The sequence below is a fragment of the Hirundo rustica genome, chromosome 8 (genome assembly GCF_015227805.2).
Source record: "Hirundo rustica isolate bHirRus1 chromosome 8, bHirRus1.pri.v3, whole genome shotgun sequence".
Taxonomy (NCBI): Eukaryota; Metazoa; Chordata; class Aves; order Passeriformes; family Hirundinidae; genus Hirundo; species Hirundo rustica.
In genome coordinates this window covers 24,889,247-24,903,595 of record NC_053457.1, presented here as the reverse complement: position 1 = coordinate 24,903,595, position 14,349 = coordinate 24,889,247, and the positions used below count along the sequence as shown (strand labels likewise).

Below are 14,349 nucleotides of genomic sequence, written 5' to 3'. Positions count from 1 at the left end.
TTCCTTGTATGTGTTACTGTGGCAGCAAAGGTGTCCCCTGCAAATCCAAAAGCAGTGAGTCAGGGCAGGCAGTCAGTCCCCCCGCTCTGAGCCTGCAGCACGGCGCTCTGCCCCGCTCATCTCAAAGCTGGGCACCCACGGAACAGACATCAGGAAGTCTGAGCTGGTGTATGAACCAAGAGCAGCACAAACCAAGAGAGATTCTCTTTCTGAACAAGCACTAAGAACCAGAGCAAGAAAATGTCACTTGTTCCCCTGGTACTTATGGAGCGACACAATACTCGGGGAAGATTTTATGGATCACATCTCAGCTCCTTCTTATCTCCTGTTCAAGATGTTGACAGTGGCAACGGAGAACATATTGCTTTAAAGAAAAAAATCTGCTAGAGATTTTGCTGTCAAGTAGGTCTCTTAAACCCCATGGGTAATGTTCTCAAATGACAAAGCTGCTTTCCTTTTTGGCAATGGTCTTTTATCAAGCAGTACCACAGCACATTTTCAATCATCTCCGTATCACAATGAAGAGACAAACCCTGTTAGCGTTGTGCTCCGAAAATCATAAAATGCAGTGGCTCGGTACACCTAGGGACTAGGCTGGGCTTTGAGCCTCCATGAATCTCAGCAGCAGCAGGAGAAGTGTAATTCAATCTTTTTAACTTGGTGATATATATTCATGTCAGTGGCTTTAAGATAAGGAAAAGACTTTAGCAGAAGAATGAAACTTTTGATGAATAACTGAGGGTACAATGAATAATGTACAAATATTTCTTTCCTCTCAGTCAAAATGACTCCAGATGCTTTTTCATTTTAATCCCTGTTGTATTCTTCATTAAAAAAAACCAAAAAAAACCCCAAAAAAATTAAAGAAATGAAAGAGGAAGGAAAAAACTCTATGATTTTAAAGGCATTGCAGTTCTAAAAGAAGAGCTTCTAAAAGAAACTCTCCTGATTGTACTGAAAGATATTTTTATGGTTTCTTTTTAACTGCTAGAAAACAGAAGATTGTTTGGGTACTGGCAGTAATAACAGTACTAAAGATGGGTTACCATGAAAACCTCAGCCCTACCTGTTCATACTCTGCACAAAACATGGAATTTATGAGAGAAAAATGTCTCCCTTTACCTGGGAGGAATTTTTCATCAAACAAAAAAAAATGTAACTGTTACAAGCACTTTCTTCCCTTGCAATTTCATTCTTAGTTCTGTCATGGCTAGAAAGTGATCAGACCAACACACATAAAGATAACATCATTTCTACAGAGAGGCAGCAAAGGCAACAAATGTAAACATAATTTGTTTGTTTTCCTACAAGATGGGAAGAGGGAAACAAGATGAACTGAGCACTATCTGAGAGTCCTGCCCAGTTCCTCACAGGTTACATCAAAGCCTGGCCTGAGTAAGATGCTTTCAGCAGAAGGGTGTCCCTGACCTGCCGGCTGACGCAGCAGATGATGGTTTTTAACCCTCAGAAGGAGGGAGGTCACATTGCCTGAATTGTTTTGAACTTAAATTTTGTGGTGGTGAAGTAAAGATGCAAAAGATGGCCATCCTCAACACCCAGGGTTCACCCCTTCCACAACTTTGAATTAGCAAGGGTGAATTTCACCTCCCCACTAGCTGGCTGCATAGGTGGAAATTTCTGAGCAGGGATATAAGCAAGTTAAAAAGGCAGAGAAGTAGTTGGTGGTGAAAGAAAGCAGCTAACCAGAAAGCCAATCCATAACACAGACATAGGAAAGAATCTGACTATAAAAAATAGACAAATGTAATTGGTAATGTTAGTTCCTACCATGGCAATAACAACAGAAGAGCAGCGCTGCAGTCAGGAAAACACAGCCCAGAGCAATGACTGGTGCATGCTGTGTAGAAACCTTTACCAGGTTCATGCAGCAAAAAACCCATTTAATTGCAGGCTTCAAGGAAGTTACTACATTGTCCATGCTTGACCTCAATCCCACTCCACAGAGCTCAGAACAAAGTCAAAACTGACCTTCAGAAGTTTCTGGAGCAAATCCATTCCTGCCATACGCAGGTTTCCACCCCCTCTGATTTAGGGAAGTCAGGCATATTGTGAAACACATTATATGAAATTGCTGGAAGGAAAAATTAAGGAAAAGCATGGAGCCAGCAGAGGTACAAAAAAGCCCTTACTGAATGGATTTTTTCCTCTATAAATGATGTCTTGTTTGAAGTTGGCCTCTGGAGGAGCAGAAGTCTGTTAACAAAGTTTTTTTCTGAAATGAAGATGAGGGAAACACATTTTAAAATATCACACATGGGAATAAAACCCTTTACTTCCAAGCACATTGAGGATGAAGTGGGTCATTGTATGCTTTGATTCACCGACTTGTGTCCCCTCTAATCACACAGTGTGTGAGTGCAGTAAATGCAGAGGCAGCACTGCTTGCTGGTCCAGGATCTGGGCAAAGGCTGGTTCTTACCATGCAATAGAAAGATTTTCCCACTGAATGGCCAGAAACTGAACAGAGGAGGATTATTTTCAAAGTCAGATTTGCACATATTGAGCACTAACTTTATTGTCTGCAATAGCCCCAAGTACTACAGATGAACCATGGTGAGTGAAGCAACCAAATTGTCACTCAGCATTCCATCTTCACTGGGGTGGCCTTGGGGCCCTGCAGATATGTTGGCAGGTTCCTAGGCTATCTATAAATCCACCCACTTCAAACAAACATAAAAGGGCTTTTAGCGCACCAGAAGGAGTGGTGCTGCTATTACCCGAGCTGAGGAAGTAACAGAGGTAAGGAAATCAGGGAGCCAGAATCCTAAGGCATCCTGGTGAATGAGAAACAGAGGTGGTTTTCTTCCAAATAATGTCTTAAATGATGACCTTCTTCTCTGGAGAAATTTCAAGAAATATCCTTAAGGTTGTACTGTGCTTGAGAAAACATTTCTACTGTTTAAGGAGGACAGGAAAAAACAGAGTTTCTGAAAGTCGCATTTTAAGTCAATGTTAGAGGTAGGGACCACATGAAGGTCTCTCCAATGCCAAACCAGTTCCCTACACACAAAGGATTTTCCAAGCTTTCCCACTTCCTAAGAACGTTGTGCTGAGAATCCAGGGCATTTTCCTCTAAAATTGTGCTCACATGTGATTTACAGCCCAAAGACAAGCATTCAGTTTGCTCCCCAAACTTTTCAGTGGTGCTTTGATCAAAATTTCTCAGGCTATATTAAGGTCTAGGGTATTGATTTATTTTTGTGAATTCATTTTCTTTTTCCTTGTCACAGCTTTCACAGATTTATGAGGTTAAAGAGCATGAAGCTAATTAAATAATCTGACTGGCTGAACATCTGTTGAAACATAGTAATAACTTCTGAAGCCAATGTTCCTGATGAGCTATTAATTATGATTTAAAAACTAGAGGCAGGGTTTTACCATCAAAGAAAATCAACAAACCAAAACCCTAGCACCCTTCTGGGCACAGAGTGAACTCTCAGCATCCCTTTGAAGCCTTTTACACCCACTTACACTTCTTCACACCTTCCAGTCCAGGTGTCCCTTTTAGGCTCTCTTACAGCCAAAGTTCCTAACGTAAGCCAGATGGTCTCTAGGGAAGGTCCGGTCCAGTTTGCAGATTGTTGGTGTGCAGCAGCTACAAACAGAAATTGAGATTCAGACACAATGGAGTTTAACTACATGCAGACACCCACCTTAGCCCAAAACAGAAACAAATGCATGACCTTAGGTTGCTGGTTTGAGTCCAAACAGCCACTTAAGTAAGGAAATAAACCTTTTCTTCAGTTCCCTCTTGCTCTCCATCCCCACAGAGCACCCCTGGACTGACTTAGGAGTTCCCTAAGACCAGAAACTTCCAACAGACTGATGTGCAGGAATTTGGTTCTCAGCCTGGGATAGTCTGCCCTAATTTGCTTAGACTTTGCATTGTCTTCACATCTTGTCCTCAAAATAACTTTGTCAAAAATTCCTTAATGGAGCAGATAAATAAGTTAGATCAATTCCCTCCTACTACTCAGGATCAATATTATATTTCAAGGCTGATGAAAGTATTTTGAATTGATAACTAACTTGCAGCTGTTCTTAAATCCCCCTACTCTGCTGGTGAATGACAGGGGCTGTGGCATGCCTGGGAGTGTGTGTGCAGCGAGGGTGTGCCCCGAGGTCTGCAGGAGTTAATGACAGATCCAGAGGAAAAGTGCCCACTGATGCCAAAGGATCTCCAGGCTCTCCTGAACCAAAGCCACAGGACTGCATGTGCTTGCCCTTTCTGTGACTTTTCCTTTCAAAAATAGACAAATTGTTCATGTAGTAAATACTATCCATATTGTAAATTATTCATAGTCCCGAAGTGCAGTGGGTGAAAGGGGGGTTGAAGCTTGTGCTGAGGCTTTTCTGTATAAGCTACAAAAGGAAAGGAAGTTTTACACAAAGATAATGAAGAGGAAAGTCCCTCAGCATCTTATAGTTTGGTTCAGATCTCTAACAGCCTGTAGACTGGAACTGACAGGAACATTTCAAGGTTAAAAAAAAATTAAAACCATACTCTCACAGGTATTCCTAACAGTATCTCAGATTATTCCAGGAGTAGGTGATATTATTAGGCAGTAAAGTCCAGAGCCACAAACGGATTTAGACTTTCAAACTTGCCTACAATGAGCTTCAGACCCTTCAGCACACACATGCTGTGGAGGGCTCCTGAAGGAGGAGAAACCTTTCTGTGAGGCGTGTTCTGGGTGTCAGTCTCTCTCCATCCTCGAGGACTCTCATGAGACCCAGAACCACTCTGAAATGAGGGGTGTGTACATGTTGGGACACTGTAAATGCACCCAAATATTTCCAGATGCAGCACAAGCAGATGCTGCCCAGGTTGACTTTGACTTATCTTGGTTGTAAGATTATCTCACATTTATTTTCACCACCCCTTGTACTCATTAAACCTTCTCTACTTGCCCTGGTTTCTCTAAGGATGTCTCCAGGGAATGCTCATTCACAAGGACAAGGATAGGTGTCTGCACCCCTTGTCCTAGCCCAGACAATTGCTTCAGTCAGTTTTTGAAGGCCCACTCATACAGCTCCCTGAAAGTTTTATCCTTGTGTCCCCTCTCAGACAAGGATTTTAACTTGTTGCTTCACCCAGCATACAGACAAATCAATATCCATGAAATAGGATTGTGTCCCATGAACCAACAAATACTGCACAGTGTTTTGTCATCCCATCTTCCTCCCCCTTCCCCACTGACCTCTTCAGGTCCATTCTCCTGACAACCCGCATCAAGGCCGCTTCTTTTTCACATCAACCACCCAAAACCTATTGAATAAAATCACATGCAACCCTGGGCTGAGATTTGAAATTGGCCAACAAATCCTGCCTGAGCCCTCACTCACCCAACATTGCTCTATCAGGACCCTCGGTGCTCAACACTGGGACTTCAGTAGGGAATCACTTGCTTAAAACATGAATTTCAATGCTGAGCATCAGGATGTGGAAGAAAAGGTGACTCCATATTATATGGCCTGAATGTGCTGCATCTCCTATTGATTCAATTGATCCATCCTGAGACTTTAGAAATTTCCTGTGCTAAAATCATTTCATAATTAACCAACCACATGCCTCTCACTGTGCCTTCTGGTCAGCCACTGGATCCCAGCCAGCCTGATCCACCTCTCTTCCTCCTCATTCTGCTTCACATCTGGCTTCCAGCTTCTCTCTTCTTTTTGCCTTCCAGGCTCATGCAGGTAACACAAGGTTTTAAAAACACACATCATCATAACATTTCTGTTTAATTTAATAAGCATGCTTCTCCCTCCTTCCAACTACGTCCCTGTATGTGATTTTTTATTACTAGCAGTATTAGAATCTCCCTAAATTTTGGTCTGAAAACTGCTTGACAGTCACAATAAGGCATTAAAAAGGATTTATTCCATCCTTGAAGTATGCATGTAACTCCTTGTAATGTGAGAGCTTGGACTGATGTAAATCAAGATTAAATTCACTGATATCAGGCGGCCTGAACTGGTAGAACCAGCATAAAGCAATGGTAAAACAAATCTTTTTATATTTATCAAGGGTAAAATCTCAATACCAACAGCACAATTGCCTTCTGTCCTACCTCTACCTGCACAACTACATTTAAAATACAGTCAGTTGACCTACTAATATTTTTTTTTAATTCAGGAACAAATTATTTTTTGTTTTGCAAGGACAAATCTTTCTTTTCTCACACAGAGACAAACATGAAACAAGTTCCTAGTGAGCAACTGTTCTTTCCACCATGACCCAAAATAAACCCATCTCTATGGTCTCATACAGAAACATCAGCAGATTTGTTTAATTAATGTTTCAGGGTCAAGGGAAAAATGTATAGATAAATATATTTAAAGATTTGAAAGCTTCATGGCAGCAGTCCAATACTGCTTTCCTTGCCTTTATTTGCTGTCTTCAGGGGAAAAAAAAAAAACAAAAACACCCAGCCCATTAAGCTTAGAAAAGTAATCTGTCTTTGGGTCCTGGGTTCCTGTCACCTGCCATTTCCCTGATGTAGCACCATGATATACAACAGCAGACCAGCACTCGAGTGATGCATTACAATAATATGTCAGTAATGCAATGGTGCTTTGATAGCCCTTAATAATCAGAGTACTTCACTGGCGAGAGAGCCAAGGGAAAAGGAGGACCTGGGCAGAGGGCAAAGTCAGCTAGGCACAGCCTCAGCCTGTTGGAGTGTGTGGTGCCATGAGTGAAACAAGACAGTGATGAGCTGACTCCAGGAGTAGTTATGATGCATTCTGCTGAGCAGCACCATGCTCCCTGATTGAGGGGTGTTTGGCACAACTGTGACAATTTCATAACGTTGTAAACCGTGCTTACACTGTCCTTAATAAAGGGAATAAAAAGTCCATCCATGGCAGAAAAAAACAGCTGGACTCAGGCAAAGATTGAGCTACTGCTCATGCTTCCGTGCTGTGAAGTTTTAAGTACCTGCACTTGACTTCACAGGTACACTTAGCTGGGTTTCTGAACAGTCAAGCCCTGGGTCTCAGTGGAAGCTTGTTAAGCCATGGCAGTTTCATCCTTTGTGCTTGTCTGTCCTTAACTTGTAGTTCAGGATCCCATGAACACAAGTGTTACACTACCATGGCTGTAAAGAGGGGCAGACACAAATATTTCAAAAGCTGAGAGGTGTTCTGCCATGCTGCAAGCATCTCATACATCATACTCAGGGTAGCCAACCTGGTCCTTCATTGCCTTTTTCAGCTTTCTGACATAAAGGAAAAACAGAAACAACTGCAGTTTATGGACCTCAGACCTAAAGGAAAAGAGGGAGGATGAGGTATGCATGCATGCATGCATGTGCATGGTTGGAGATGCCTGATACATATTTCCATGCTCTCTTTTCTGTTTTTCAACAGTCTCTTGTGCCAAGAAGTGAAGAAACTTTTTCATTTCTTTCTTTTCTTTTCCTTTTTTTTTTTTTTTTTTTTTTTTTTTTTTTTTTTTTTTTTTTTTTTCCCACATTGGCACTTTACAGTCTCTTACAAGCTAAAATCAGATGGGTGAGAGCATGGGATTTATGGGGTTGTACTTGTATTATCCCCTCCTATTCACCTTCGAGGCTCCAAAGAGAATCAGCCTGTAGAATGGAAAAGAAGGTAATTATTTTTGGAAAGGAGCACTGAGAAGGAAGGAGAGGTAGTTGTTATCTCTTTTATCTTAAAAATCTTGCCTTAGAACATTTCCCTGTTGACTCTCCATGTGCATGCATGGCCCTGAACAACAGAGTTGGAGGGATAGATATGGCAAGGGAAATTCAGAAGAGAGAGAAGACTTTGCCAAAAGGAAATCTAAAAAGAACACGGATTGAAAAAGCAGCCAGGGGTAACTCTGATGTACAAAAATACATTTATTTTCAACAATTTCAAAACCACTGCCTTTTTTTACAGTAGAAATATTCAAATGGAACAATAAAACCAAGAACAGTATATATATATGTATATATATGACTCATGCAGTTGTATTACTGTGTTCAATACAGGTATTGCAATTGTCTGTCTCTTTTAATCCTTTGAAACCACAGTTGTGGTTTGGGTTTGATGCACTGTCCAACATCACCAGAAAGAATGCGAGGATTCTGATTCGGTTCATGAGACCTGGAATGTGTGTGGGAGCTGACTGAAGGGAAAGGGAGGAGAACAGGACATCAGGACATCTTTATACATCTGTGAAACTAAAGTTTAGTCCAGAAAAAAATGCACACTTCCTACATATGCCCTCATTGATGGCAACTGTGTCTGAAACACTCTGTAGCCCCCTGTCACTCTGGTCTCACCTCTGATCCTTCCAGATTTACTATTAGAGTTCTTGATTACTGGTTAAATTAAACAAAGGATCTGTCCATGGTTTGTATCAGACTGTCAGCCACACAGAGAGCCAGAAACTGCATCTAGTCTCCAGATCTCATGCATTATTCCTAAATTACAGCTAATCCATCATGGGGGAAAGGCTGGCAGTGATAGAGGGCACTGACCCAGTCTCTTGCTCTCTGTCTCTCTCTTTCATTTCCTCTTTTTACATAATTGCAGTGTGGGAGCTATTTATGTCCCACTGATGCCACTGCCTATTTCCCTCATTATTCAGGTAAACAGTAACCTACAGCTTCAAGGATTTCCATCACATTTTCCTCAGGGGTAAAACTTGCAAGGGAAGAAACCCTAATGACAACCCAATGTTGTTATTTCCCAGCAAGACAAGTAAAAGTGGCCAACACTCCAGTCTGTCCTAACACTGCAGCTCAATACATCCAAAAAAGGTGAACAGGGCTGGCTGCCCAATCCAAACCTCAGAGTTATGATAGACAGGAATGCAGTTAAGTACCCTTCTTGTATTCTAAAGGAGCAGATTTCAGTCATGAACCCAAGATTTTTCAGCCCCCATTAGCCATGACTGTGCCCTAAAGAAGCAGGAATGACCTGGGAAAGGCGGCGCCATGCACACCTTGGGGATGTGACTGGAGAACACACCCTGGTCCTGACATGTGACAAACCATGCTGAGAAGCAGCGACACCCACCACGTCCTGTGGAAGAGGAAGTCTGAGGAAACATCAGAATCAGTCAGGTTTTTCTGACATGCAAATTTGGCTTCATGGATTTCTCATGTTTGCTTTGTAAGATACTTTACAATCATTTTGTATGGAAAATGACATTCTAGACAGGTGTTTCTCCAAAAGTGTCATTCAGAAATTTCTCAGCCTTCACTGAGATTTAATTTCTTTTTGAGAAGTGAAAATTTTTCCAGTTTTTTCAACAGCTTACTCCCAATGTTTGCTTCTTTCTTTCTCCCATTTAAGACACTTAACAGCAATTTTGTAAAGTGTAAAGGAGTAAATGAAAAAAAAAAAAAAAAAAAGAAAAGAAATTAAGAAAAAAATTGTGAAAACTGTAATCCTCTTCCTTTCTTGCTAAAATGACATGAGATCAAGCCCATGAAAAACTTATAAAATTCCAAACAACAAAGGAAATTTTCACTTTGCCTCATGGCTTATAAAGGAAAAAGTTAATACAGAAAATACTGAGTATCTTACATTCAGTCCTCTGCAGCAGCTCACTATAGCAGTACCTTAAATTCTAATAATCAGCAGAGCTTGAGATCAGCCCACAATTCAGCTCAAAGCCCTTGGGACCATTGTTTATGTACATCCCTCCCACCTATACCTTAATGGGAAGCTATGGCCTTGTGCTAACAGTCTTTCCACCAGACTGGGCCATTAACTACTGGGGTGTTTCAGTAGAACAGAGACAGTAATGCAACAGTTTATGCACTTGTGATGGATGGAAACCAAGGTTAAATAGAATAACACAGCCATCGCTCTTCACCTTGTATTAGAAGCAAGAGCAGAAAAGTGAGGGGGAAAACAGAAGGGAAATATTTTTAAATCAACAGGAAAAAAAAATCCACAAACCTGAGAATATTTAGTTTTAGTACTTTGAATGAAAGTTTTTCCTTTTTTTTTTTTTTTTTTTTTTTTTTAGATTTACAGTTTTCATCTTGAAACACCTCCTGAGTTCTGCAAAATTGTGTTAAATCACTTTTCTCTTCACCTGCAGAGCCATTGGGATTTTAACCTTTGAAAGAACATTCCAGCCACTAACAGAGTGAACACGTGTAGCTGAGGCTGGTTTGTAGCCCACTGGCTTGTTGCAATGCAGAGAGAGAGCAAGTAACACCTGAATTCCAGCCACCTCCTCATTTCAGCTCAGATATATTTAAGGTGATTGAGATCCTGTATCCAGGTCCTAAGAAATTATAGCAAACATTGTCATCTGCTGTCATTTCTGCCTCCTGTTACCACACAAACACTAGAACATCTTCCCAGACACGCCCTCAGTCTTCCTTCCCCTCCTGCTGGGTCCTACAAGTCAATACTCCGCAGAATAAGGTTCGTTTTTGACATCATTAAGTCAAGAAAATGGATAAAATGTAACTCACTACTAAGTCAACCTCTTGCCCCAAAACTCTATTTCATAGGAATAGCCTCAATTCAGTGTAGTTAAAAAATTTCTGAAGAGCTTTTTCAATACCTTTTCTTCATTAACCTCCCTGTTTTAATGAGAAAACACCAACCCACCATGTGGAAATCTCCACTCTGAACTGGAGGCTGCCACTCTGCAGCACTCACAAGAAAAAACCTTCCATAGCCACTGCCCTCCCCAAAGAGCAGTCCCTAATCACACATATCATGCTCAGCCAAAATTTACTACTCTTACACATCCTAAATAGCACTTCATTTCATCAGCTGAACTGCAAAAAGCGTGACCTCCCTCTGGGAATAAAGCTATAGCAACCTGCCCCACTGTTGAGCTGAGATTGTACTAGGTACAGCAAAGTCTCTGATACTTGCCCACACAGAGATGGTGATAATTCCAGGAGTCTTTTCCTCATTTTCACTAACAGATGCCACCAAGATCATTCTCAGAAGTGGGCAACAGTGACAGAGATGAACAGATGATAAACATCATTAAAATATTCATGAGAGGCTCATAGTCCAGCCTGCTAATATCTTTTTCTGCTCTGTCACTGGAAATGACACCATACATATATATATGTAAAAAAAGGCTTGCAGTTATACATAGAGAAAAAAACTCCTCTCTTTATAGAGAGCAGTGTCAGATTGAAATATGACAGACAACTGGAACACGCTTGGAACCCAAGTGTGACTCAAGTGCTCACCAAGGTCCCTGTTTGGCGGGCATGTGTGTGTGTGTGTGTGTGTGTGCACGTGGGCGTGCATGTGTGTGTCTGGTTCAGGTTTTCTTTTAAACATATCTTCTTTTACTAAACATTAAATTATTTCCCAAGAAATAAAAAGCTATGTACACTGTAATTATCTACAGTAGGCCTTCATCATCCTCGCTATTCACATGCACAGGGTTCGGGCTGCATTCATAAACTCCGGCTTGCTCCTCCACTGCTTGTGGTGCTGTCCCCTCCAGCCACTCTGTAGTACAAGGAGCACTGACATGCGTGTTTGCTCTGATTTTTGGGTTTTTTTTAACCTTTCTCAGCAGTCAGCAGTGCCAGAGGGTGACTGAAATTAAAAGCAATTAAAAGAGGCAAGATCTGCAAAAAGCTGAGACATGCATGTCACTGGAAAGCGAGGGATGTTGGCATGTTGCACAGCCTGGTCCAACAACCCAGTCTGAACCCTCTGGCAGGATGAAGCAGCTGATTCATGACTTATTCTGAAAAGGGCTGAAAAGAGACAATTTACTTACAACATGTTGCCCAAGGTACGACACCTATCTGTTGGACATGAATACCTAATTCCCATTCTGTATTTAACTGGAAGCTGGCATTCAAATCTCACTGCACACTTGACTCATTCTTTGCTTTTTGTTTCTAATCTGATGTGTATTCCCTAAATATGAAGAACCTCTGCTATTTATGAATGCAGCCCTGGTAAACACAAAAAGCCCACCCCATTCCCTCCCAAATGATAATAATGACATATAACTCTTTCTTTTTTCATAATAATAATAATTATAACAATAATAATTACAAATAAAAAGTCAGAAATGCTGTAGACCAAGTGGATTCTCAGTATTAAACACTAGTGCAGTTGGGGATTTCCTTTGTGCTTTCACTGTTGGCAATTGTTGAGATGCTTCCTGTGGAGGAGAAAATGGAGAAGAGAATCAGTGCAGTGGCTTCAACAGTTTGGTCTGTATTGCTTCTCACTCCTCCTTAGGGTGTGGTAGTGTAAGTGTAAAGACAGAAAAGATGCTTAAAAGTAACACATTTTTTATGTATTTGCAATAAGCAGGGAGCATGCAGAAAAGCCAGTTACTACAGTTCAGCTGACCAGCAGTAAAGTCATTAAACTCTTAGGGACATATTTGCTTGTAATCTTAGCACACCAACAGTGTAAGCCTGGCTCAGATGATTCTTCTGAGGGTGCAGGGAATTTGACACTCCTCCACAGGAGAGGCAGGGTCATGAGCAGGAATAGGTGTAAACCTGTTCCTTTAAACCTACTGCTGGCACCAGGTTCCTACCCTGGGAAAAGCTGAAAAGATGTAAGAGAACTCCACTACCCTGCTGCTGAGAGAGATTTACTCCCTCTCTCAGTGCCTCAGGGCTCTCCCTGTACCTGGGGCCACAGTCACTGCCTCTCCTAATACCCAAAAGACCAACATCTTCACCCAGACTGTGAAACAAAACTCAGCTGAGGGCTGTCTCTCACCCATCACTCGTGTGTCCAGCTCTTTGTCCATCAGCTCCTCAGGGTCTGTGAACTCACTCAGGGTGATTTTGGGGGCATTTTCACTTTGGCTGACAGAGCCAATCATTTCTTGCTCCTTGTCATGCTGAACTTGGGCATAGATGTTAATCCAAGGGATTTTCCTGTGCAGGAAAGGAAAATGAGAGGTTATGTTTTGTTACATAGGGATCCTCAGCATGTCATTTATTAATGAGACAAACTAAGCTAAGACCAATCCCAGAGATGCAGCACTAGCAGTGATGCAAAGTATGAGCTCTCAGAACAGTGAAAGTACCACGCAGTTGTGGTGCCCTTAGCATCCACTAATTCCAATAACAGCCTAAAGGTACTCCAAACCTCAGGCCATTGTCTTCCTATCATGTGCACAAAGGCTCCCTCAGCAAACTTCAACGTTCTGCCCTTTTAAATGCGAAATCGTGCACACAGCAGACACTGCACTCAGCTCAGAGAGCAGCAATTGACTAACTACAATCAGCTGCAGTTGTCAACTCTCTCGGTATTTATTATAAGATCAGTGTTGCATTGGAAACCAAAAGTAAAAATCAATTTGGCACTAGTATTGACTGAGCAAAAAAATTTCTGGGCTTGTTGATGCAGACAGGCCCACACTGACTCAGAAGAAATTGCCACATCTGAAAGAGTTATAGAGAATTGTTCCTGCCTCAGAGTCAGAAAGAATTCGGACCTCATAACACCCATCCAAAGTCTATTTGTTACCATTCCATTGCAAAAACCTGTTTGTCATGCTATGGATCATGCAAGTTTGCAGAGACTTATTTTTCCTTGCTGCTCAGAAAGCCAGGGAAGTGAAGGAATTATTTCTTCCTCCTTCTCCCAAGCAAAGTTACCTTGGCCTGCTAGAATGATATCCTTGGGAGTCAGCTAGGTAGACAGATTATACAGGTCTAGAGAGACAGGTAGTAATCCCTGGAGGAATGCAAGTTTAAAATGAGAGATCTGAAAAGGAATGTGTTAAGCATCATGGGGGTTGCCAGATTATCTGCATTGCCTGTTGGAAGTTGGCTGGTTTTCCTAATGCTCTTAGAAAGGCTATGTGCCATGCAGTTCACACTGCTCCAATAAGAAAATTTGGAGAATATTTTGAGTTCCTTAAGGCACACAGGAGCGAGAGAGAAAGAAGATGTGCTCAAAAGAAGTAATATAAAATGCCATATCTTTATGCTGATCTATCTGCTGTTGGATATGTCAGAGAATGAAAGCGGTGGAAATTGACTCAGCGCCCATGAATTCAATAGATCCATGCTGCTTTTACTCCAGTGAAGTTCTGGCCTCAACCAACTTGTGCTATTGGCTTGAACTGGCATTCTGTTCTTAACCAACATCAAGCCTGGATAATTTGGGATATTTAGCAGCAGCTGAAAAATCTCATAATCTTCTCCCTTTCTGCTACCTTCTAACATGCCTTGAATGCCACCAGAAGCTATAGGAACTACACAGGAAAGGAGTGAGAACTAATACATTCCCATGGGATCTAAGGGCCCAGAATTTGCCTGGAGATGTATAGAGACATGAGAACGTGCCTGGAGATAGTGGATTCGTTCCACTTCCAAACCATGCAACAGCAGAGCA

At 41.6% G+C, this 14,349-nt stretch overlaps 1 protein-coding gene across 4 annotated transcripts in view; it reads right to left on the bottom strand.

The window, feature by feature from the left end:
- Nucleotides 1-3,586: 3,586 nt before the first annotated feature.
- SORCS3 (sortilin related VPS10 domain containing receptor 3) overlaps nucleotides 3,587-14,349 on the bottom strand; it is a 275,376-nt gene continuing 264,613 nt past the window's right edge. For 3 of the 4 annotated variants that reach the window (XM_040071471.2, XM_040071473.2, XM_040071472.1), the window contains 2 exons: nucleotides 12,721-12,881; nucleotides 11,988-12,145 (listed from right to left, as the gene is read on the bottom strand). In XM_040071471.2, coding sequence (XP_039927405.1) covers nucleotides 12,081-12,145; nucleotides 12,721-12,881 — 226 coding nt within the window. In that variant the 3' untranslated portion in view covers nucleotides 11,988-12,080. Of the gene's footprint in view, nucleotides 3,617-11,987; nucleotides 12,146-12,720; nucleotides 12,882-14,349 lie in introns of those variants that run through there. The other variant, XM_040071470.2, reaches the window with a different exon arrangement.